General features: G+C 39.4%; 1 protein-coding gene across 3 annotated transcripts in view; it reads right to left on the minus strand.

Moving 5' to 3' along the window:
* Positions 1–325: 325 nt before the first annotated feature.
* EEFSEC (eukaryotic elongation factor, selenocysteine-tRNA specific) overlaps positions 326–23,918 on the minus strand; it is a 120,086-nt gene continuing 96,493 nt past the window's right edge. For 2 of the 3 annotated variants that reach the window (XM_057390241.1, XM_057390242.1), the window contains exon 7: positions 326–3,882. In XM_057390241.1, coding sequence (XP_057246224.1) covers positions 3,698–3,882 — 185 coding nt within the window. In that variant the 3' untranslated portion in view covers positions 326–3,697. The remainder of the gene's footprint in view (positions 3,883–23,918) is intronic. The other variant, XM_057390243.1, reaches the window with a different exon arrangement.

Here is a 23,918-nt window from a genome sequence, read left to right on the forward strand (position 1 = left end):
CTGATACAAACCCTTCAGTCTCAGTTCCAGTGAAAACCCCCTTTTAAGGTGGGGACACTCAGCTTTGATTCCAAGCAAAGGATGCCACCTACTGAATCCTTGCTACTAGAAGCACAGCTTTGACCCTCCTGGCTCCAGACCTCTGGCATGATCACAAACCAGACTGCAGTCCCAAAATAAATTCCGAGGAAAAGCAGAAAACAGGCTTGTAAAAACAAAGCTTTTTTCCCTGCTACTCTCCCCACAACCGAAGATGTATTACTCACCGAACATCTGCACAGCAGTAATAATTTCTAGTTTTGCAACACTGACAACCTTAGCAGTATTAAAAGAACTCCTTACATCTTTATTCCATTTTGGATTCATTATAATACAGTCTGACAATATATGCTGGTACAGTACATTCTGCAACATTTAACCCGTGTTCCCAGTTGCCGTTCTTAACTTCACGGCTTAATGACACAGAGTCAGTAGATCACAATATGACCCTGTTAATATTTTTTTAATGCCATTTTTACAAATTACAGCATAATGCACTGATTATGAGGATGAAAGGAAAGTCTCTATGTCTGTCTGGAAACCAAATAAAAGAATGTTTGAACATCTGTTCATCCTACAAATGTCTTTAAAAGCTTTGATTTTCTCATAATCATTTTGTTCCACCATTTCACCCTTTTTTCGAATGTGTATCCAACAGCCTCAGGACAGCAGCCAGAGATCTGCAGTAATAGCACATTATAATCAAAGTTCTTGGGCACACTTAGGTTCCCCTTTTGGAATTCTACATTGGGAGAAACACAAAACCAAACCCCAGTCTTCAAGAGATCCCTTCCCAGCAGTGTATCCTACACAACCCTCGGCAACAGGAGCAAAATGAGAGGACAGGGCTTTGTGACAGGGGCTGTCCAGAGATTCCAGGCACAAGGACAGGGTATGGTGGCAGGTGAAAGCACAGCCTGCTCCCTCCCATGGGTCCAGCAGAGCCATCCAGGAATCTCTGCCTGAATCAAAGCCTGAACAGAGGCAGCTCCACGGTGCACACAGGAGCCAGTGTGAGCTGGTGTGAGCTGCAGGCTGAGAGCCTTCCCCACCTCGCTGGTCCCAGCAACCATCGTGGGAACCCTGCACAGATCTCCAGGGCAAGAGCAGAGCCAGAACAAGGAGAAGCAATGAGCAAAGAATGAAATGGGAGCACTGAGGACGAGGTTAGGTCTTGGACTGAGAAGATCAAGCAAAATGCTGAGTTAGTATGCTAGCCTGGAAATGAGATGGAAGATAGGGGGAAGATTTTAAAAATATGTTTACAAGAGACTGGATGAGAAAGGGATGTAGGTCCAACTCTGGAAGTATTGCTGCTCCCTCTCTGGGAGTACCCCAAGGAAATAAACCATGGGACTCTCTGMACTAGGAGTCCTTTCAGCCAAGCAGAGGGCTGCAAATCTAAGTGTTCAGGGTTAATGAGTTTTCAAAGGGATCAAGTTCCATAACAACAGACTCACTGATCCTGTTAAGGGCAATCCACGGTGTAGGGGGGGGGAAAACATTCATCAGATAGGCCTTTGTAAAAATACATAACCCCATTCACACTKACAACCTCCTTTCCAGAACTACTGAAAACTGGCTTAGAAATGAGAAAGACAAAAGCCTGTAAGTGCAAGGATAACAACTGTGGAAGCTCCTCTCCTGATCAGTCTCCTTTCCAATACTCTAAATTAGCAACCCATTTAAAATTTGGCAAGGACACTAGAACTATACAGATACAAGTGTAAGTTCCTTAATAATTTTTTTTTTGTAATTACAAGGTTTCTTCATACTAATAATTCTTAGACTAACCTGAGATGATAATAACACTGTTCCTACTTAGTCATCTGTCTCTCTATGTTCCATCACTGCAGTATCTTAGGCAGAGGTAACAGTGCAGAGTACAAAACAGGATTTGATAAAGGCTTAAAAGAAAGATAACATTATAAATATTCTTTCCAAAGACTGCCTTTGGGAATGTTTGGGAAGAAGAGGGAAACGGGGAAGGAGAGGTGACAGGGGTGTGAAATACATTTTTTCCATTACAGAAGGATACATTTTTCCAGCAAGGCTGGCACAAGTCATGTTAAGCCAATAGCTGAAGTTGCCTGCCTAATTCCTCTGGGATCACACTGAAAGCATACCCCATAATCTTAAGGGATGTGCTAAAGCTTTGCTGGGACTCACTCAGCAGAAACTGTTTGGGATTATTACACAAAGCACTAATTCTGTTCTGTTCTGATTTAAAGGGGCACTATCAGCCTAGTTTAGACACCAGGTTTGCCCTGTCTCACAAATATCCTCTCAATAGCTGATAGCTTCGCCATTTGTAGCCACTTTGGTTACCTGGAAATTAAAAGGAAAAGACCAGAAAAAATCGGGATCATGTTAACATGATGGACTCATGCCCATCAAGGGATATAATAATATGGTTAATAAGAATGAATGTAGCAATTATTTACCTCCATGTGCAGCTAATGCATTTACATTATACATGTGGTCACCATCTATAGCTGACTTCAGCAAATGGGTCACAGGCTGCTATTTAGCATCAACAAGCAGGTATTCTTTTCATTCAAAAGGCAGGAACTAACATTTTCCATGCTGCCAAGCCTGAGTCCACTTTCTGTTCCAGACTGCAGCTTTCGTACCTGTGGAATTGTTGTTAGTTTCATGTTAGGCTGTCCTATACTTTGTAGGTAACAAAGAAAGGATACTACCAGTGCTCTCCTTTTTATGAGCCTAGGACATGAAATTGAGAGAAAGAACTAAAGCAGCCATGAAATCCCTATTAAACAACTAATGGCTTCTAAAGCATCTTGGAGATACTCATTTTACAAGGCTTATGCAGCAATCTTCTATCATTATTTTAATGAAATAAAGCCCTTGACTATTTCCAAAGGCAACTTTTTCTTTCACACACAGAAGGCATTTTGGTTACCAAAAAAAAAAAATAAAAAAAGAGAAAGAAAACAATTCTGAAATAGGGTTCATTGCAGTACAGGCAGGAAAATCAGAAAAGTTGCATAAAATGTCACTGAAGATAAGTTCTGAACATTTGGAACAGCAAACAGTACAATTAAGACTCTCAGCTGCACAGATCATTATGTTTAATATGAAAAACATTTCTAGATATAAATCGTATTTATAAAAAACATCCATACCATTTCTCAGATAGCATCTTACATAGTTGCAACTGAAGGAATGTAAAACATCCATTTTAGGTTTCACCTATTAAATTGTGTGCTTTCTGTCTCCCACTTTGCTCAAGGAAGTAAGCCTAGAATAATCAGCTTCACTTTGTGGGTCACATGAAATTCACATCTTGACTTGATTTAGAATAATATTGGTGGCAAACTTCTAAATCAAGAGAAACTTCAACACAATTCTCCAGAAGAACAGTGCAATTAGAATGTACATCCAAATGTGYTCATTTGGCAGGTGAGATTCTCTGAGATGACATAAAGATTCACATCACAGAGATGACAAAAYAAGCAAATTTGAACAGAACAATATGAGATTGCAGAGATTTTGGAAGGGGGCATATAGTCAGCAGGAGCTTCCAGGCTCTGTGAGGAAGGAATAGGTCTAATATGTTTTCACAAGGAATACATTCCACCTCAATTGACTTCAGGGTCTGGACTTTCASGTGTGATCAGAGGCCTCCCTTGCTTTCTCAGGACTGAATCATTTTCTTCTGTGTGTCAAAAACATATCTTTTAAAAATAAGAGAGATAGTAACAGGTTGGGCTGCATCATTCTTGCTGCTTTCATCCTCTTTGGTCATCTCCCCCTTCCCTCCTTTAGATTTCTTCTTGGAGGCAGCAGTTAGAAGCATCTTGGTATCTGGCTTCAGCCCATCTGTAAAAGAACAGGAACACACTCAACATCACATTTCATAGAACCAGAAAAAATGAGCAGGCAAGTTTACATCTGAAATCAACCAAAGAAAATAAGAAAGTAAATCAAATGCATTAGGAAAGTCACATTTCTGCGTAAGACTCCTGGAATATGGCAATATATGTAGAAAATAAGAGGAGTCTTTAAACGTAAAGTTCACAATAGTGATATCTCAAATCCAATGCAGATTCCTGAATTGTTCTGTGCCCATCTATAGCTTTTAAAATATTAAACACAGGCAAGAATATAAACAAGCCAGACCAGCTTGCCTAGTCTAGGCCTTTTACTTGGCAGGCCTTTCCTATTATGCAGACACATACCCCAAGTTTCTTGTCATCACTAAGAATATTTATAAAAATATAAGTCATGAATAAAAAAACAACTGGTAAAATACTAAAATTATATAAAGTCATAAGACTCAGGAGATCCTTCAATTTCTTTAAGTCTATTTCCCAGATCTACCAGAAGCACACTGCTTTTTTTTATAACTTGCACATTGTAAATTATATAGTTTTGTGTTGGTTTGTTTTTTGTTTGTCAGGTTTTTGTTTTGTTTTTATTTTGCTAAGACAAAGTATCTGTTGGGTGTTCAACTCGCATTGCTTAGGAGAACTTGTATTAAGCTGCACATTTTTTTGGGGATGTTTCTCCAGACATTTGTGCCCAAYAAAAATATTCGTCCTTTTCTTCCTAAATGGGCAGGATTTGTTACACTTTTATTTTTYCTTACAACTCAACACATTGGCAACATATTAGATAAGAAATACAAGATAGCAAAGTCCAAAGAAATGCTGTAAAAACAAGAGAGATGCAGCTCCTAAAAGACACTCCTGAAGAAGAGCTTGCACAAAGTAGAAGACAACAAACTCCTCGGAAGCTTTTTCAGCACCACCTGAATACACTGCAATGTGGTTCTCAGGCACTGGGCCAAACTCAGTTCAGGTATTTTTAACCTGTGGTGTCACATAACCTTATCTCAAACACTTAATCAGCCTCTCTCCCCTCATATTGAAATTCAGATGCGGATTCTCATATCACGGCCTGACAAAAAGATTGAGATGSTTATGATTTACTGGAGACAGGAGGTCTACGGGCACAGGGTTTGCTCCAGCTCAGACACATCAGAGGCACTCACAGCTGATGGCAGGGGGACGTGGCCCCAAAGCCCACCCTCTCATCTTGCTGTGCCAGGGAGCAAATTGTTCCAGCAGCATTCCCACTGCATGGCCAAGGGAACGGAGGAAATGAGGAAGTGTTGAAGCAAAACCAGGAAAACGCTCATTTGCCATTTCACAAGCAGAGCTGTAAACCATCCCTAAGGCCCTGCAGTGAGGAGACCTTTGGAGAGAGAGAGGTCGTCTTTTTTTTTTTTTTGTAAAGAAAGAAATAAAAAAAAGAGAAAAAGAAGTGCAAGGGTCCAAAAGAGGAGAAAACCAATGTGTTTTGTATATAACTAAATAAATTGCAGCCCACACTAAGGCTGTGGGAGTCCAGCAGCAAGTAGAATCAACTTTATGCAGTTCTGCAAGATCATGTATTTAACACTCATGGTAACTGCTGTTTTCTCTTTCCAGATGGCAGAACCCAAAAAAAGCAATGATTATTTCATTGTGAAAATAATTGAGACTGTTCTTCCTTGATGGCTGAGAGGTCTGATAATGACTATMTTTGCACATGTAAGGTTCAATTAATCAGAGTAGGTAATATGGTGTGGCAGGAYCACATATTTATTATATGATTTTATTACACTGTGGAGTCATGTTTGATGCAGCTGTTTCGATTTTTTAATTGGATGCTTTCATATAAATCCCATTAATATCATTACCTTTACAATCACTCCATCTTTACTACAAAAAATAATTTACCACTACATGAAAAGCAACTTAGTTCCTATTTGGAAAGCTCTGAGAACATCTTGGGTGCTGCTAGAAAGAAAAATAGCAACAGTCAAAAAAGGGGAAAACAAAAACAGCAAAAAGAGTGACCTCATGCAGCCCACTATCTACCTTGGCAGAATTTATTTAATATTTTATGTTTTCTACTGTTTYGATCAACCTAATTGTAACTATCCCTGCACAGGGTTGCCTCTGCTTTCCTGAGATGACCATTTATTTTTTGGACAAAGAAACATTTCATTTTGCTTTCTAGTTGGTTTCCCTTTCTGGGTCTTATCACTATTACTAATGTTGCTGTTACTGGCACAGCAGTAACTGTTCAAGAAAGATGTTTAACTAAATCCTTTCAGAAAGACACTTTTTAATTAAAGCAAACAAATTCTAAAACACTTTTATTTATGTTAGCAGGCTTCGCGAGACTCCAATTTCCAAAAAATGCTAATTGGCGGAAAGGAGAGAGGAAGGGAGGAGATGTGGCATTAAAATTGCAGCCAAAATTTTCCCTTATGGGTATCTGATGTGAGGTACCCAGGCTGCCTCTGCAAGCCCTTGGGGGATGTTGGCCTCTCACCCCACAAAGACCCTCAGCTGCAGCAGCAATTCAGGGAAGTCTCAGCCATGAGGATGAAACAACCACCTTGGATAAACTGGGCTTCAAAACCTGCCAGTGACATCAGCCAGGATGGCCCAGCACAACTGAAACCTGGCACAGCGTCTGCACTGTTCAAACAATGCAKCTCATGGTTGAAAAATTTTGTTTTTGAGAAAAAAATAAGATGTGCTGCACATGGAACTCTACCAGGGAAAATGCATTTAAAACTGAGCCATCTCACCYCCTCCACCCTATCACTAACTTACATATAGAAAAAGTAAAGGTATACCTCACCTGCAGCCCTTAACACCTATTTGGACTAACAAAGGTATTCCAGGTAAGAAGTTTACAGAAGAAATGGCAGAACGTGGTGGTTCCTAGCAGTGAAGTGACGGGCTGACAGCCAAAGGCAGCTCAGGTATTATTAAACTCACACGGTATCTAAATTACCTAATCAGATCCCATGGCCCTCATTCTGCAAACAGATTAGGTGGCTGGCATCATACCCTGACAAATGGCATTTTCTGTTTTTCTGCTCTGGTGCCAGGAGGTCTCAGGGCTGAGGAGGCACTGAGACAGGGAGCAGCACAAAGGAGCAGGCAGGGAGAGACAGGCACAATCGGGGTTTCATCTACCTCCGTGGATTTCTCGCATTACACACAATGCATACTTTACATTTTACAAAACCAAGGAAATGAAGGGAAATATATCTGTCACCGAAGAAGACATCAGACCTTTAATAGCTGAAATGACGGATATTTTTAGATGGAGGTCTAGTTTAACTTACTTACATTAAGGGTCTAATCTCTWCTGAACAATAGCTATGTTAGCTTGAACACATAGTGAGAAATCTGTTCCATTAATTAAGTGCTGCCTGTACTACTCGGATTTGTGGCAAATGTTAATAGATTTTTTTTTTCTTCCTCTGTTGGACAATTACTTTATTTTGCCAAGTTGGTAATGGATTAAATTGAAAAGGTCCGTGTGTTAAAAAAAAAAGACTTTCGCTTCAAAGTTCTAAGAAATGCCTCRCATACAACAATGGAAAATACCTATGTATTAGTATTATTAATGGGCCATCCTCAAAGGCACATAAGATATGTGAAAGCTTAGCAAATTCATTCCCACCCATCAAAACCATGTCTGTAAGAAGTAGTGCCCAGACAAGGTYTTATGCAAAATGTACTTTGAGCATCCACTAACTCAGGTTAGATATGAAACTCTAGTTGTAAAACAGTTTAATTTACTTCAGTCTTTTAATTTCAACTACTGCTAGTAACTAACAAATAAAAATACAGACTCTTTAATATCCTTTGTCTCAGAATGGCCTGAAGGATTTAGTCCAAATAGATACATTTATAAAYAATATCAATAAAAATACATAAATATATAAAAATAACATTAATTTAAAATTAATTTTCAAATTCAAATGAAAAGCAATACCACAGCAGGAAAAATATTTTTCCAAGTCTAAACACAATTTCACAAACTAAAGGAGAAACAGAGTATTTTAYACAATTTTCACAAATAAAAAGCTAGCAGCTTAGTAATTTGCAGTATCTTACACAGTTAAATGAACTGCAGTTTTACTATACTTACACAAGAAATTTGCGTAGAAAAAGATTTCTACAACTTCGCACAGAAATTCCACATTGCAGAACTCTGCACCCCTTCTTGTGTATAGATAAAATCCAATTCTATCTGTGCAGAATCAGTTTTGCTCCCTTCCCTCCCACGGCCGCACTTTTCCCTGCAGGTTGAGCAGGATGGATCCCGGGACAGGCTGCACATCAGCCGGCCCGACACAAATCACAGCACACACACGGCCAGAACCTGCTTTACTTTTGCTTTGTTTTTGCTACTGCTCCAGCTGGAAGGACGAAGAAAGCTGACACAGTACCTGCTCTTCTAATTCCTTTTGCTCACCCAACAGCAGGGTGACAGAGCACCTCTGTGCTTTTGYCCCATATACATATTTATTTCATCTATTACCTGTAAACTTGGATTCTACTTTGCCTTTCACATAACTTCCCCACTTCACATCCTCCTTCACCTAATACTGTCATTCCTTATCAACATCCCTTGTCAGATTTGTTGGCTTTTTTTTCTTATTAGCTTTCTGCTCTCCTGCTCCTTCAAAAGGTCTCCAAGGGTGGTCTCTGTTCTTTCTTTCTAAGGTCCAGCTCCTCCTTCCTTGACTCCCAACTGCACTTGCTACTCAGCCCTTCAGGAGTTTTATCTCTCTCTCTCTCTCCCCCTTTTCCAACTTAATTTTTCAGATTTCCCATCTCCACATTTCCCATTTTCACAGTTTTCTTCAATATTCAGGAATAGTCCTTTCTCCTTCAAAGCTAACGAAACATTGTGTTTGAATGCAGGATTTTAAACACTGAATGCCAGAYGCACTTTAGATGAGAATCAAGATAATACAGTATCTCCTTGTAGCCCAGCCAGAGAGAGGAGTAATTTTTAAAGCAACTGATAAACCCATCATTGAAAACAGGTGTAATAATATAGGTGCAGGGCATGCTCTCCAGCACAGCCAGGGAGAATAATTTATTTTGCTGAACTTCAACAACTCCCTCCTCATGTGCACACTTGTAAAAAAGCCTATTGCTAACTATGCTGGTGAATATCAAAGTATTTGCAAGGATAATTACAGTTTTCTTACAGCATCAAGAACTGCAGTGGAAAGAAGAAAAATCACATTAAAAATTTCRATGTTCCCAATTAAGAACTTTGCTTTCAGGCCAAAATTAAAAGTTCATCCTACTCTGCACTGATATTTGCCATGGTTTGCTGGAAAAGCTCTGGCTCAGGAGCCACACCATGCTGTTAGGAAAAAGCACATTGAGGCTACACCAGCAGCTACCACGGGAATAGAAAATATTCCTTTCTGCATTACATATTAAGAAATAACTATTCCTGACTTGCTGATACTGTTACCATATGTCCCATTCCATTCGGGAATTTGTGAGCAGAGTTTCAGTAGGAAACTGAGCTTGCTTTTCCCTTCTTTAAACAAAATATCCTATTCACTTCCTTCGAATGCTGCAGGTAGAAGAGTCAGCTACATGCAACTTCTTGTTGCCTGCCAACATTCAAATGTTAAAAATTGACTGATCATCAGAGAACAAGTTAACGTAGCACACTGGATGTTTGAAATAATTTTTATCCGAGGCAAACGTAACCTTTTAATATGACAGGCAGACATTTTTCTTTCTTCCCAAGGGAAGAAAAAAAGAGCAAAACTTGAAAGAGGTAAAGTGTTGGGGATAATCCTCACTCACAATGGATTATTCGTAACAGCTGGTTTGCACAATTTCAGGATTTCCTTAAATTGAACTCTCAGAACCTGAACCCTAATTACACAGTTAGAGAGTGTGTGCCTGCACCAATTCTCTTGCTAACAGAGAGTAAAAAAGCTGCTTGATCTGAAAATCAGAAATAATTAGAGGCCCAGATGGAGACATCCATGCCACAGTCTGATGTAAAGGGGCTGCACTGTACAAAGACCAGCCTCTCTCTCAGCTTACTGCAGTGATGGACCACTGAAAGGAAATAGAACCTTTTTGCCAGTACTGTGGGGCTTGAGAATCCTGCACTTCAGCACAACATAATTACAAACTAATTCATATTTCTTTTCTTGCAACAGCTGTATACATTCATCCATCCTTARAAAACATAGCTATCTATGTCCAAAGAAGGGTACAAGGTTCAAATAGAGCAGCACTCCCATTTGTTTCACATTCTGATCAATTTTAAAATAATAATAAATTTATCATTGGTTTTCATCAAAATTAATCTAAATACCAGTGTAGATTGGATGATGGGTCATCTAGAGACTGCTGCTCCTACCTGGCTTGGCATCATTCCACCTGCCTGTCATTGATATATTGTGCTTTAGAAAGAGCAGGGGTGAAAGTGTGAACTGAGCTAACTGGAGCCCAGGATCAGGTTGGAATTCTCTACCTGACATAGGATCGACACCTACAAACTGCTCCTAGGCAAAAGATTTAAGTACAGTTCTCTCCCAGGAGCCAATCTACTCTGTTCCTAGGTGTTCACCACCATAATAACAAGTATAATATGATTACCAAGACAATTTCAGTGTAATAGTTGACCAGCGATTCACTCAAGAAACAAGGGATACTCTTTTCCATGCTACCCTCAGGAGCTCAGGATTTGAGCTTCAATTACTCTCACAGAGCAGGCAATGAATTTTACTTATGTAAATCCCTTCACAATTCTCCAGTAATTCTATTTTGAATTCACACCACCTTTCCCACATCTCTTGTCAGCTCTCTCAGATATTCTGCTAGAGTTTCAAACTCCAGAGAAGAGTCATTTTTCTCTTCTGGCCAGTACAAGATCAGCTATTATCATCTTGCCTGGCTTGTGAATATTAATAGGGCTTCAGCAAGAAGTTGGCCAGGGAGCAAAGAGCCTCCAAGGAGACAAGAAAGGAGACTCCTTCCTTCCAAATGTGCTAATGCCTCAGCATGGTATTTGGGATCTAGGCAAAACATCCATAATTCATTGCTTGATGACAGAGACAAGAAAAAAACCCATCTTACAGCCACTTTGAGCAGAAGTAAACTGCCCCATGTCCCAACCAAACACTGTTGTGACAGCCAGCCTGTATCTGCAGAGCTATTCCTGCACTCTCAGCAWGGCAGACTGCTTGGAAATCCTTAACAAATAAAACATCTTCCCATAAATTGGTGAACAGCTGCCCTGTACCACATCAGAGAGGGCTGCAGTTCAGTGGTGAGCAGAACTAGATCTCGTGTATCAATTTAAGTTTACACAGGCTTTTGGACTGAAAGACGTGGCACTACTGGAAATAACATGGATTTCATTATGGGCTCCTATTTCGCAGGGAAAGAGCTAATCTTCCTTGATGAGAAAGACAGAAGCTGTTTTAATTCAAGAAGCTGACCTGGGTGAAGTTCAGGCCAAAGCTGTATTTGGAAAACTCTCCCATCAAGCTGGACACAACCCTTTCAAGCTCAGTGCCAATTCCACACAATGGCTTGAACTGCGCTCTCCGGCAGTCCTTAAAGGCACATTTTGTATCTTGGCTTTTGCTGCAAGCAATCAAGAAAGAATGCAAGAAAACAAAACTGTTTCCCAAGCACTGTTTGCTGGTGCCATAATTAATATAATCAAACAATTCCACAAATTGCTTCCAATTGCTGGCGTCACTTTCATGTGCAGAGCCAGACTTTCAAAGAAGGGCCCTTCTTGTCCTGCATCCTTACRCTGGTAACCCTCGCTTCACACAATAGTAAACAAGACCTCACTAAATACTAGAGGGTAATTTGTACTGTAATAGGTCCCCAAGGCACCATGGACACAATTTGAAATGCCATCTAATTTTTCTTTTTAATTAAAAAAGCAGTTACTATATTTAAACAACAACACAAAAAAGTTCAGAGGGGACAGACTGGAGTTTCCCACAGCTCTCTGGGAGTTTTCTCAAGGTCAGGAAGAGTTTTATAGGCTCAATTGGTACACATTTTTTTCTTTAATTAGTCTGCCATACCCTCTACATGAAGTCAGCGTCTTGATTTTCAGTCTGATATTTTTCATAATGCTAAAAGGAGCACAGACTCCAGCACCACTCCACAGCTGCTGGTTGCTGARTGGGTACCAGTGGAGCACTCCTCTGTACCTGCCCTGCCCACACCTTCCCTCTCATCTCTCCATCCTAAACCTGTCACACACACTGAGGAGACCCAGCATAACACAGTGCATTGAGTATGCCATTCATTCAGCTTTATACACCTCAATCTCCAGCAAGATGACCAGGATATAYTATCTGATTCCACAAATTTACATAATGCAACCACTTTTTTAAACCTTTTTTTTTTTTTTTTTAAATAAAATTTAACTGTTTAACACCAGGTACAAATGGACCACTGCCACCTGAAGCCATGCAGCAGGACAGACTTCTGAACTGGACAAATGCCCATCTTGTATCACACCACTGCTCCGCATCCATCTCAATAATTAAGTAAATCTATACAAGCCCACACACACTTTAGAAGGGTATTTGCAATTCCCATAGTGGGTTTTTTCCTAAGCCTAATTAAACATACCCTTCAGCCCTAAATGACAACATGGACATAAAGTGACATACTTGAGGTCTTCACTCCTTGGCCAGTTGGCCACCCTACAACACAAATTAGTTGAGAGTACCAAACCCAACCCCGTTTTAGAGGCCGACACATTTCAGCTGCTGCTGCACAGAGCACCACAACCATGTGCCAGCCAAATCCTCCAGGAACAACTGCCCTAAAGAGCAGAGGACTTTCTACCTTGCACTCCTGGAACACAACTATGAATTGTGTGCTCTACAAAACCTCCTGTTTCTGTGCAGCAGGRACTAACCTTAATGCAGGTTCCATGGGCACCATGGACTATGTCTAGGCTACACAAATCAAGCGTACACAAAATACAATGGATCAACTGTCAGAGCTAAAAGACAACCACTACGATCATATTTCTGGCCTCAAATCCAACACTATTCCACTAGCCTAGAGGAAATTTTCAAATTAATTTCTGCATGGGCTTTCAGCACAGTAACAAGGTTGCAATTATGGCAGCTGATATATCATACCAGCAATTATTAAAAGTCTATTTTYACTTGATGGCCACTCAAGGTCCACAGAGCCATTAAGATCCTGCTTAGGTGCTGTGCTCACTCTCCCCAGCATAGGTGTAGRAAGAGGCACCTCTCACACTGGTGCTGTGATTTCAGTCCACACATTCTTCAAGCTCCCTGAAGCAAAAACTGAGTGCATGGAAAACGCCCAGTGCACAACAGGAGCAACTATGAAAAAATAATGGAACTAATAAGGGCATCAAATYATTAATACATATAAATGTAATGTTGGAAGGTTAAGATTATAGGCAGGCTCTTTCTTAAAATTCAACACTAGAAACATCACAGGCAGGTCAGCATGAAATACCTAAGACCATTCAAAAGAGTCAAAAGTCAGAACAATGTCTTAAAATCACAATTACTGTCACTGGAGCTCTTAAGCTCTCTCTCTCTCTCTCTCTCCTGGGAGAGTACTACGAAACATGCCGATATAAACACAAATGAGTAGAATTTGGGAGAGTCTATTACAACTGTTGTATAGGACAGATTTTCACAAATTTTATTGTTGAGGTAGGCCTTGCTGCATAAATTCTCACATCAAGAGGAACAATATCACCAACATGTTCCCAGAGAATACAGYTGGGTAGGTAAAAATAGATCAAGGAACTGCTAAGCATAGGGGCTTTCATAATATTAAAAACCATAGAATATCCCTTTGGCACTAAATTTTCACCCAGTGAGGGAGTTTCTCACACAAAGACAATCAGCAGTGGGCCAGAAGATACTTTTGATTGTGTTTTTGTCAGCACTCCAGAACCTATTAAACAGTAAATAAACAAATCCAACAATGCTCATGTTGTGCGCACCAAGGTAAGCAGAAACAACTGAAAACAGCTGGTTTTGCATTCAACACAAGGGACTAAAACTTCATCAGCCCAGTGAAAAGGCAACAAAAACAACAAAACCAGCATCAGTGCCCAATCTCTCCTCCAGCAGCCTCTCACAWATGCACACAATGCGGGAAAAGTTCAGGTTGGCAGATCTGACAGAGAACCAAAGGCAATTCATTACAAAGCAGCTCCAAATCAAAGTTCTCGATGCACAGGCTGACTGTAATCCTCCCATCTCGCCTGCAACTCTCCATGTGCAGGAGGCAGCGCAGCAGCCGCTAAGCTGGACCCACTCTGCTGACATATCCCAGGCATCTGCTGCTCAGCCCTGGYCCACAGTTTAAGTTTGGTGATATTCATCTTCCCCTGGGCCGCCTTTATAAAGCAATCCTGAACAATGGGACTTCAGAATAAAGAATAAAACATTTAAATATTTTTTTTTTTAAACTTCTAGGCAAGGGCCTTTAATGCGATTAGAAGGGGAGGGGGATTGGATAGCAGCTTTTGCTTTTTCATGTTATGTATATTGTGTGTAAACAAATATGCAATTTGCTTTAAAAAGATAAGGTGATTAAATTTTTATCGGGCTTGTACTCTGTTGTCACCACAACAAAGAGAATTAGGAGGAGGAAAGAAAGGCCTTTTTATTTGAATTATGCTCTTACCAGAGGTTCTCTACAGCACAGCTGTAAAGCCACTCAATGTTCTCCAAACAGACCCTTTGATTGCATTTTATTCAACTTGTTTGCATTTGGAGCAATCGAAAGGAAAAGAACGCTCCACATTTTGATGTCTTAATGTTCCTTAATACCTTCTTTAATTTATATTAAGCTTCTTAACTAGGGTGATGAATTCTTCAAAAACAATAAAGACCTAGTGCAGAAATCTTTCACACACCATGAAAATTGAAATTATAATGTATTCATGGCTTTTTTTTGTTACAAAAAAMATTATTTAGAAGAAAGATTTAAAGCATATGAAAAAAAAATCCCAAAGTTGTATGAAAATTACTTGATCCAGAGAAATAGAGGAAAGTTCAAACTAATTATTACAAGGGAAATAAAATGTTGTGGGAGGTGGAGAAGAATAAACAGCATGAGACTTTTGGGTTACTATGAAGTTTTCAGTCTTTTAATAAGCTATAAATTTTCCCTCTACGGCTTTCTACCAAAAAGAAAAAATACATAAAAAWTTGTGTAATTTTGTTTTACCAAGACAAATCCAAATGTTTTCCAGTTCTTTCTCCTTTACTGTTCATGCACTTCTTCCCTAAAATGATTCTTCACAGTTCCACAGTGTGTTTCCCTCCCAGTGCCTTTCACAGTCTGCAAAGATGAACAGCAACACCGAAATTGGTGAAGACCATAAAGGAGCACTCAAACTCCCTCACAGATGCAGCAGCTCCACGGGGCAAACCTCACTTTGCTCCCTGTTCTCCTCTGCAAAAACGGTCCAGAGGAAAAAAAAACTAAAAAAAGCCCTGGCTGGTACTTCTCTGAACACCAACACAGTACCCAGAGCTGTGTTACAGGGCAGGCGTTCTACAGCAGCAGAGAAATGAGCTTCCTGAATGAATACTGAACTGCATAAAATCACTGAAAAATTCTTAAAATAATAGATTTGAAAGAGAACAGACATTTTGATCTAGAACAATTGTCATTTTCTGTCAACATCCACTGACTGCTTACCTACATTCCCAGAGTCATGTTTATAAGAAAATTCCAGGAAAGCACAATTTTAAACCTCACAATAAAGCCTGCCACGATTACAAAATGTTTGTGGAAAAGCTCACTTAGCAATCAACCAGCCTCARTAATTAAAACAATTAAAAAATTCACATGCTGCATTTACCATACAGTAAAACAATGCTGATCCTAATCTGACACCGAGGTACCCTGGTTGAAACAACACCTTCCCCTCCTGAACGAGTCACACCAGCACAGAGCAGCAAAACCTGAGTTCAAGAGTGAATATGGAACAACACAACGAAACTTAAAAACCTCACTAAGAACCAAGAAATTGCAGCCTGCGACTAAGGCAGCACAAAACAGATTTATAAATCACGTTGTTGCCTTCTGCTGTGGTGGGATGTTTTCTACACGGCTGTCCTGCAAAGTAGTCACCACTTTTGCAGGAAACAAGAGAGAAAGAGATTATGCAATGCTAAAATAAACAGTTATTCGAGCACAATAATTATTGTGTAACAGGTAATCCTGGCTGTATCCCAACTATTAAAACTTTCATCTGCATTTCTGAAGGGAGCAAGTACAAAATTTACATATGCAAAACAGGATTTATGTATGTAACCAGTTAAGTCTTAACTGTTGTATCTATAAAGCCTTGTGCCTTTAAGCAGAAATGATTCATGAATTTTAATTTGTTTTAAATGTTGAAAAATTCCATCCAAGTAAATTGAGTCAACAAGCCAAAYGATGAAGACATGTATCTGGCTTTTATTTAAAAAATAAAAAAACTCAAGTCTATAAATTTCTTAGTCACCCACAAGTCCTCTAGCAGTGAAAAATACTTTCCAATAACTTAAGTTTCCTSCATTTCTTTTAATTAAGACACTATGCCTTTCACATGCTGGTTGAACACTACTAAGCCTTAACGGATTCTCTTTGTATTATTTAACTGCAATATTTTAMAATGTTCCTATATAAATAAATTAGCCAATGATTATTGGGGTGGGAGGGAGATTTGCAAAATGGGACTCTCTGTATGCAGCTTCAATATCATTATTTCAAAAATGCAAATTCATCAGTCCACTTTCCAAATAAAAATGCTTAAAAAATTGATCTAAGCATTGTTCTACAAGTAATACCTAATTTCTATTTCCCTTCTAAATATCCATACTTGGTTCAATGTTTTTAAGGTTTTTCTCAGTAAATACAAACACCAGAAACAAAACTTTTATATTCAAAATTAATGTTTTCTAATAATTACTTTATAGTACTCAGGCTCCAAATAAACAGCAAAGCCAACAAAGCTGAACATAAGCAGTGATACGTTTATAAAGGGACAGGCACAGCAAATCAGACTTTAAATGAGATAGCACAAGCTGCAGAGATACAGTGACACAAACCTAGCACATATTAATAACTTAATTCCTCTCTCCATGCCACAGCAATACCTCCATTTTTCTAGGCAAGCACCCAAGGGCTGGGTTTCCTTCCTCATTACACTCTTCCTGGGGCACAGACTGTTCTAAAACCCAGTCAAGTAAAATATCAGAAAACACAGGTACAGCCTCTGTCCAAGTCCAGGGAAGCARATCATATTTAGGCTGAAGGAGATTAGCTTTCCTGAAGCATCCCCCCAAAAGACTCTTTTCATCTTTCTGAAATTTCCAGGTGCTGATCACACTGTTTAGAAATAAGATGTAGGCAATTCACAGGGCTCTGATGCAGAAATTAATAACAAGTGCCCTGATGCAGGTGGCTGGCTGGAACAGAACAAATTACAGCAACCTAACGTGCAAGATTCCTAWTACCAATGCAAAGCTGTTTGAGTGTCTGGGTCCAAACCCAGCTGTGAAAGGGAAAAGGTTCACAACTTATATTGCAGGCTGTTACAACAGCCAACACAGCTTTGTGGAGTGATGACCTCAACTGAAGAGCCACTGCACATTTCTAACACACCAACTCACTCTGACTTGCATGGCAAAGAAATCCAACCCCCACAAATAAATTTGGTGTTTCCAGGGAGTGCAGTAAAAGGCAGCATTGAAGGAGARGAAAATTAAATTACAGAAGATGTAATATGACCAGCCAAAACACACAAACAAGTTAAGAATAAATTAGCCCCATTACCAAAACCACAAAGGCAGCATCTTGTGTGATGACTATTGATTTCATTAAGTTTAGGTTCTAACACGGTCCATTTCAGGAGCAGGGACTGTCAGAGCTCAAGATTTATTTTTCTTGACAAATAATGGTTAAACATTTGCCATGTACTAACATATCAATGTCTATGATATMCTAAACTTAAAAACAACATATTTAGCCTATCAACAGAAATAACTTGTAGAGTGACCCAACGAAAGCATGGAATATTGTTTTCCCACTGAGTTTCCCTAGAATACCGGATTTCTGAAAGGGGCAAATATAAGAAAAATCCACATTCAAATTACTTTTCTTCTGGCAGCTCCTCTACATCTTCCTTGTAGCTCCCATTATGACACTGCTCCAGTCAACTCTGTGCTTCACAGCATCTGAAAAGTCATCCAGTAAAAGGAAACTGTGTCCCTTCCAATACCCATCTGTGTTCTCTATTTAGACCCCTGATGTCTCCAGTTATTGCTCAGGGCAGAGCTGATCAACTGCAGGTTCTATGACGGCAACCAAGAAGCCATTTACAATTSCAACAGCTGTTACTGATTTTGCAGCAGAATCAAGGCAAATCTGTGGTTCAAACCCTCCCTCCTTATGAGGAGGGGGAGAACAACAAGAACAAGCAAGAAAAACAAGAAAAGGGAAGGACTGGATAAGTGTCATGGATAAAGGGCACAGCCCTGGCCGAAAACAGCTTTGCCTGTGCAAAGCTAGGAACAGAGAGACTGTGACACTGTTAAGTCAAGCCCAAGGTCCTGTCTTATCCAGGCTCCTTCCTTACAGGCAGGCAGCAGAGGGGGAAGCCTGCAGCACAGCACAATATTGAACCTTATACTACTTTTAAAACTCTCCATGCCCTGCAGACTGGGGCACAGTGCAGGGCTACCTCAGGCACTGCACAAGGGAAGGGTCCAGCCAGCAATCCCATCTCCAGGCAGGTTAATGTGCCAGCACAGGCACCCCTATCCTTCATTAGACTATTGCAGCTTTCAGGGATCTAAATGCAAGCAGCAGCATTCCCTCATCCTGCATAYTGATGATGAGGGAATTCATAAAAAGTGTGTGTTTTACATGCAGTTCATCAAGGCTGTGAATCTACAGGAAGTTCACATTAATACTTATGCAGCTAAATTCAAGCTCTAGTAAAAATCTCTGAGGAGAAAGAAAAATCTGAGTGTTTACAAAACCTACCAGATGCACTCCCTTCCAAGGAGGTTTAAACAATAAGTCTTAACAAGATTTTCCCGAGGACAGCTATCCTTGAATCCTTGGAAGAAATATGGGATACCATGAGGAAGACAGGAGCCTCTCTGCTTGGAAGGTAACCAGGCAGTTTGCCCAAGGGACAAGGCAGGTGGTTACAAAGAGGCAGTCTCTTCAGCTCCCTCCCTCTCAAACAAAATCAGCCTCCATGTCTTGAATGCCTGTATTTTAGATAACTCGTGTGGTACCCAAGGCTCCTCAAAGTGCAACAGAAATTATCAGTCTGCAGACAGAAATGAACCAGTCTCAGGAATTTCCAGCAGTGGGCAAAAAGGAGCTCACCTAGGTCATTTTAGTAGAAGTCAAAAGAAGCATAAACTATTTTTAGCATTCTGTTTCATGTTTACATACATCAGCTTTGACCTAACAACTTTTTATTAAAAGAGGAGCAGAAATAAAACAAATGTTCAGGTGAGACCTGCTCAACTTGCAACTCTGAAGTATACTTCTAGTGAACTCCATCAGAACAAAAAAAAAAATTAAAACAGCCTTAACGTCAGAAGAGACTCTCAGTCGGCTGTGCTGACTTCAAATGAAGGTTAGTTTGTGCTCTGCAATCKAAAATTATAATGGACAGGCCACTTTATTCCCAGCTTTTATTCAGTCCTATTTTACTACTTCAAATATATACTACCTAAATTTGTATACTCTTTAACAGTAGTTAATCTTCAATTAAAATACCTAGAGCAGAAACTAAGATAACTGGTTTAAAAGGTAAAAGCTTATTGACAAAAATGTATTCTTCATATTGCCTTTTTTTTAATTCTGCATATTAAAAATGTCATTTTTATGACTTGAAAAAAATCTTCAGGAATAATGAAGGCTAACAAAAGACTGAAGAGCAGTAATTTAAAAAGCTCCATATGTAGCATCCTGATTACTGTATCAGTCCCATTTCCATAACGAAGGGAGAAGTCACCAAACTGCTGCCTGTCCTTTCTGGTGACAAGAAAGGGCAAAGAGGACAGTGTGTTTCCAAGGCATCATCCTTCAGGCTCTAAGGGAAGAACAAGAAGTCTCCTGCAGTACAAGATGTGGGTGTCAGTGTCCAGCACTTTTCTGGAATATGGTAACCCCAGCTTTGGTGGTCCCTGCACATGTACTTAATTTGGAAGCAGCTGGGTTCAAAAGTTTATCCTCCCTTTTTGACCTGCAAAGGTTTAGTGTGTGGGCGTGCACCAGTGTGTCCATCATACCACACAAGCTGAAGATGTGCAGCCACAATAGACACAGTGTGTGAGCATTTATGTGTCTGGGTTTGCACACAGAACATGCTGCATCTTCCTGAATGCCAAAACATCATCCAGTGTACATTGGAGTGATGTGYACTGGGTGCAGCATTCAGCCATCCCAAGCCTCTGCATTTCAAAAAGCTTCTGGAATTTCGAAGCATGAATTCACTAAGACAAACTAATGAAAAAAAATTTTAATAGCAATACTACCTACTTAGACAAAACAGATTGAACAAGCTCCAGAGAAAGTACACGGACCAGTTCTGCAAGCTCAACTAGACTTAAACACTAACATGCCCACCACAGGTACACTGCAGTAATGGATTTGACAGACCAGGAGTTATTTTCATATTTACAGTGCTTCCCATCAAAGACACTGCAAAATAAAAGTGTAAGTGAAGCAGGGGTTAAGTAAGACAGGCAGGACTAGAAAGCATGAAGAGGCTGGGGATCGCTGAGCACAGTAAGTTTATGAGTAACAGTGACAAAAGTAGAGTCACAGACTGGTGSAATATTCACAACTTGGAAGAATGAATGTATTCTCCAGCCAACATCTGAATATTTTGTTGAATTGCTCTAAAGCACTCTACAATTGCAGGCAGAAAGCTCTGATCTTGGCACAAAGGATATATTTTTCAACCATTTGTCATTTTACAGCTCAGATACAGAAGCAAGTCAGTGCCTATCAGCTGAGCTTCAGTAACTGTGAATATGCTCCTCAGCACATCATATTACAACAGAACATCTTCACTGGGATTTAAAGAGAGATCTCAGTTATGAATTTATAGCACATTTGTGATGGGGTTTGAGCACTCAGTCACTATCACTGAGATAACAAACAGTAACTCATTAATCCATGGAAATGTGACAGTATAGTTGAGTGCAGCAGTTTTCTCAGCACTTGTGTTATTTTGAAATCTTGAATCAATTGTTTACAGAAGCTCTTCACTTGTATTCACAGCAGTAAGTGCTCTACATACCAGTGAATCTTTAATACTTCCTAACTTGCAGCATGTATGAAATAGTGGTTTCTTYTATTTAAATGATAAAAACCAGCACATAATGGATAAATAGTTCATGATGAGTGTAAAACACAAATTTTCAAACAGAACAAGCACTTTGTGTTTGTTGATAAAGTTGTAACTTTCAGTCAGAATTACATAACAATAACCCTATTACAAACCAGTTCCAAACATAACAAGGGGAAAGCACTTTGTATGCAACACAAATCAAGTAAAGTATGTAGGCATAATGGCACAGAAAATAAAAGTTATTTAACAGAAGAGCCCATACATCAGCAACAAACTGGGAATTAAAACACAAGATGGTGCCCCAGGGGAAACACTTAACACAAAGACACTACAGACAGCAAGTCTATCAAGACCAGACTACTTGACCAATGCCAAAAAATGCAAGTTTCTCTTCAAAACTTCCAGGGACAAARTGAAAAGTTAATGTTCAGAGCTATTGTGCATTTCAAACTTACTTGTGACCTAAAATAAAAAATCTATCCAACTTTACAAGGAAATTTCCGGTTTTCAACAAAGATGCTTTATACAGTGCTTTAGCATCAGAAGTGATGCCTAATATATGAAAAATAAAGGTAAAAGCTTTCCAAGAAAGCAAAMCCTCTGTTTTCATTGTTATACAGTAATCACATCTAGTCAAAGAAAACTTCTACTTTTGTTTCAACACAGCAGTACCTAACTATTTAAAAAAACCTCAAACAAATGAAAAAATAAATTATAACAATTCCAATGTATTACACTAAATAGATAAATACAAGTTACGAAGCAATAAAAGATATAAGAACAGGCTCACAATGCCATGGACTGACAGCTCTATGCAAGGGATACCAACCCTTGCTGCTGTGTGAGCAGGGACGCATGTTTATTCTCTCGTGAGTAAATTCTGTTTTATAAGTATAAACTAGCGGTAACTCTACACATTTGATGGCTGAAATGAGAGGACAATTGAACCAGTAACTGTTGCTCACACCAAGGAAAGCAGAGGGACAGRTACTGCCTTACAGAAGCCTCCAAATTACCATACAACTTGCTCTCAAATTTTTACAGACCTAATGGACAGACATTTACATTGGAAATTAGGAAACCTAGGCAGTTTTGTTTCTTTACCTTGTCAGCTCACAACGTTATTTCACCTCTGTCTCAGCTTCCCCACTCAGAAAGCAGGATTACTAATGCTACAGTTCTTTATACAATGCCTTGAAATASAGAGTTCTTTTTTAATCTGAAGAAAAGCTACACATTCTGTGTAAGTTCACAAAGTGTCATTGTTGATGAAACAGCCTGTTCCTTTTAATTCCATGTTTAAACAACTCCGCTGAGGTCTGAAGATGTTGATTTATTTCTGATTTTACAAATTTTAAAGAAGGCTTTCCATGGAGATGTAATTCATGAGTTTAACATTTCATCAAATATGCTTTTGTTAAGTGTGGTTGAGCAGGCACATTACTCAAGGTCATAAACTTTAAGTCAAATCACAGGCAACTGAGCAGCTCCTGTGCTTTTTCTATGGTCTCTGCGCCTCCACAGAAGGCTAATTATTTTACAACAAAACTTGAGAAGTGTATTTTTTACCCTGAAGCCATATTTGTTCCTTGTTTCACTRTTTCTGTTTCCAGAGCAGGAACTCTTGCCTGCAGTTCATATTTTCCCATCAGAACCACAGTGGCTGAAYCATCCATACACCAGCAAGAAGAATCATGTTGAAGGTAAATTATATCCTTAAGAAGCATTAACTTTGGAGTGACRTGAAGTTTAAACCGCAACAAAAGAAAACATAGACACAGAGTTCAAAAGTCAAATAAGAATCAAAAGTATCTCTCAACTTGCAAAGCTGTGGGTCTTTCAATGCTGCTGGCAAAAAACGCCAAACCAACAAACCAAAAACYTACTGCTTTGGTAGGGTAGAAGAAAGGTACCAGAAAGAAAGAATAAAAACACCCACAAAAAATAGTAAGTTGTATTTGTTTAAAAACTTGATCTATTTGTGTCCTTACAACTATAAGATGTATATATAAATATGGAGAATTATTAGATCATCCAGGGAACACCTCAATTTAAGATGGGATATTTCCTGAAAATACACCTTTGGTTACCTTCCAAGACTCTTTTACAAATCAATTAGACAACATCCAGTTTTCTTCTGAAAATTGATCCCCAATAGACAACAAATGCAGTGGACCAAAACACACTATTACAACAAGCAATTAAAAAAAATAAATTGCCAACAGTCAATGCCAAGAGGCTTCTGGCTGACCCAATAACTAATGTGAAAGACAAGACACTGCAAAAGCTCCATGAGATGGACTTACACTGGTGGTAAGCTAAAACTCCGGAGTCTTCTTCACTGTACTGCCATAAATTTGCTGGCAACTTATTTAATATCTCTACATCTCTGCTCCAGGGCTTTCTAGAGGAAAAAAGAATAAACTCCATCTGATGTGAGACAGACACTAGCTGGGGGCTACCACTACCAAATGTCTGAGAAAGAACTTGAAACAGTTACAATCCATTATACTCRTACTTACATAATGGAAATAGCAATAAAATTCACATGTGAATGTACAAAAATTCAAACTGTCCAGCTTCATCGAGAATTTTGCTGGACAAGAACTCTGCATATAATGTGCACACTGCCAGAACTCAGTGGTCTGTTG

Source organism: Malurus melanocephalus, unplaced genomic scaffold (assembly GCF_030028575.1).
Source record: "Malurus melanocephalus ecotype Western Australia unplaced genomic scaffold, MMel_1.1 scaffold_24, whole genome shotgun sequence".
In the NCBI taxonomy this organism is placed as follows: Eukaryota; Metazoa; Chordata; class Aves; order Passeriformes; family Maluridae; genus Malurus; species Malurus melanocephalus.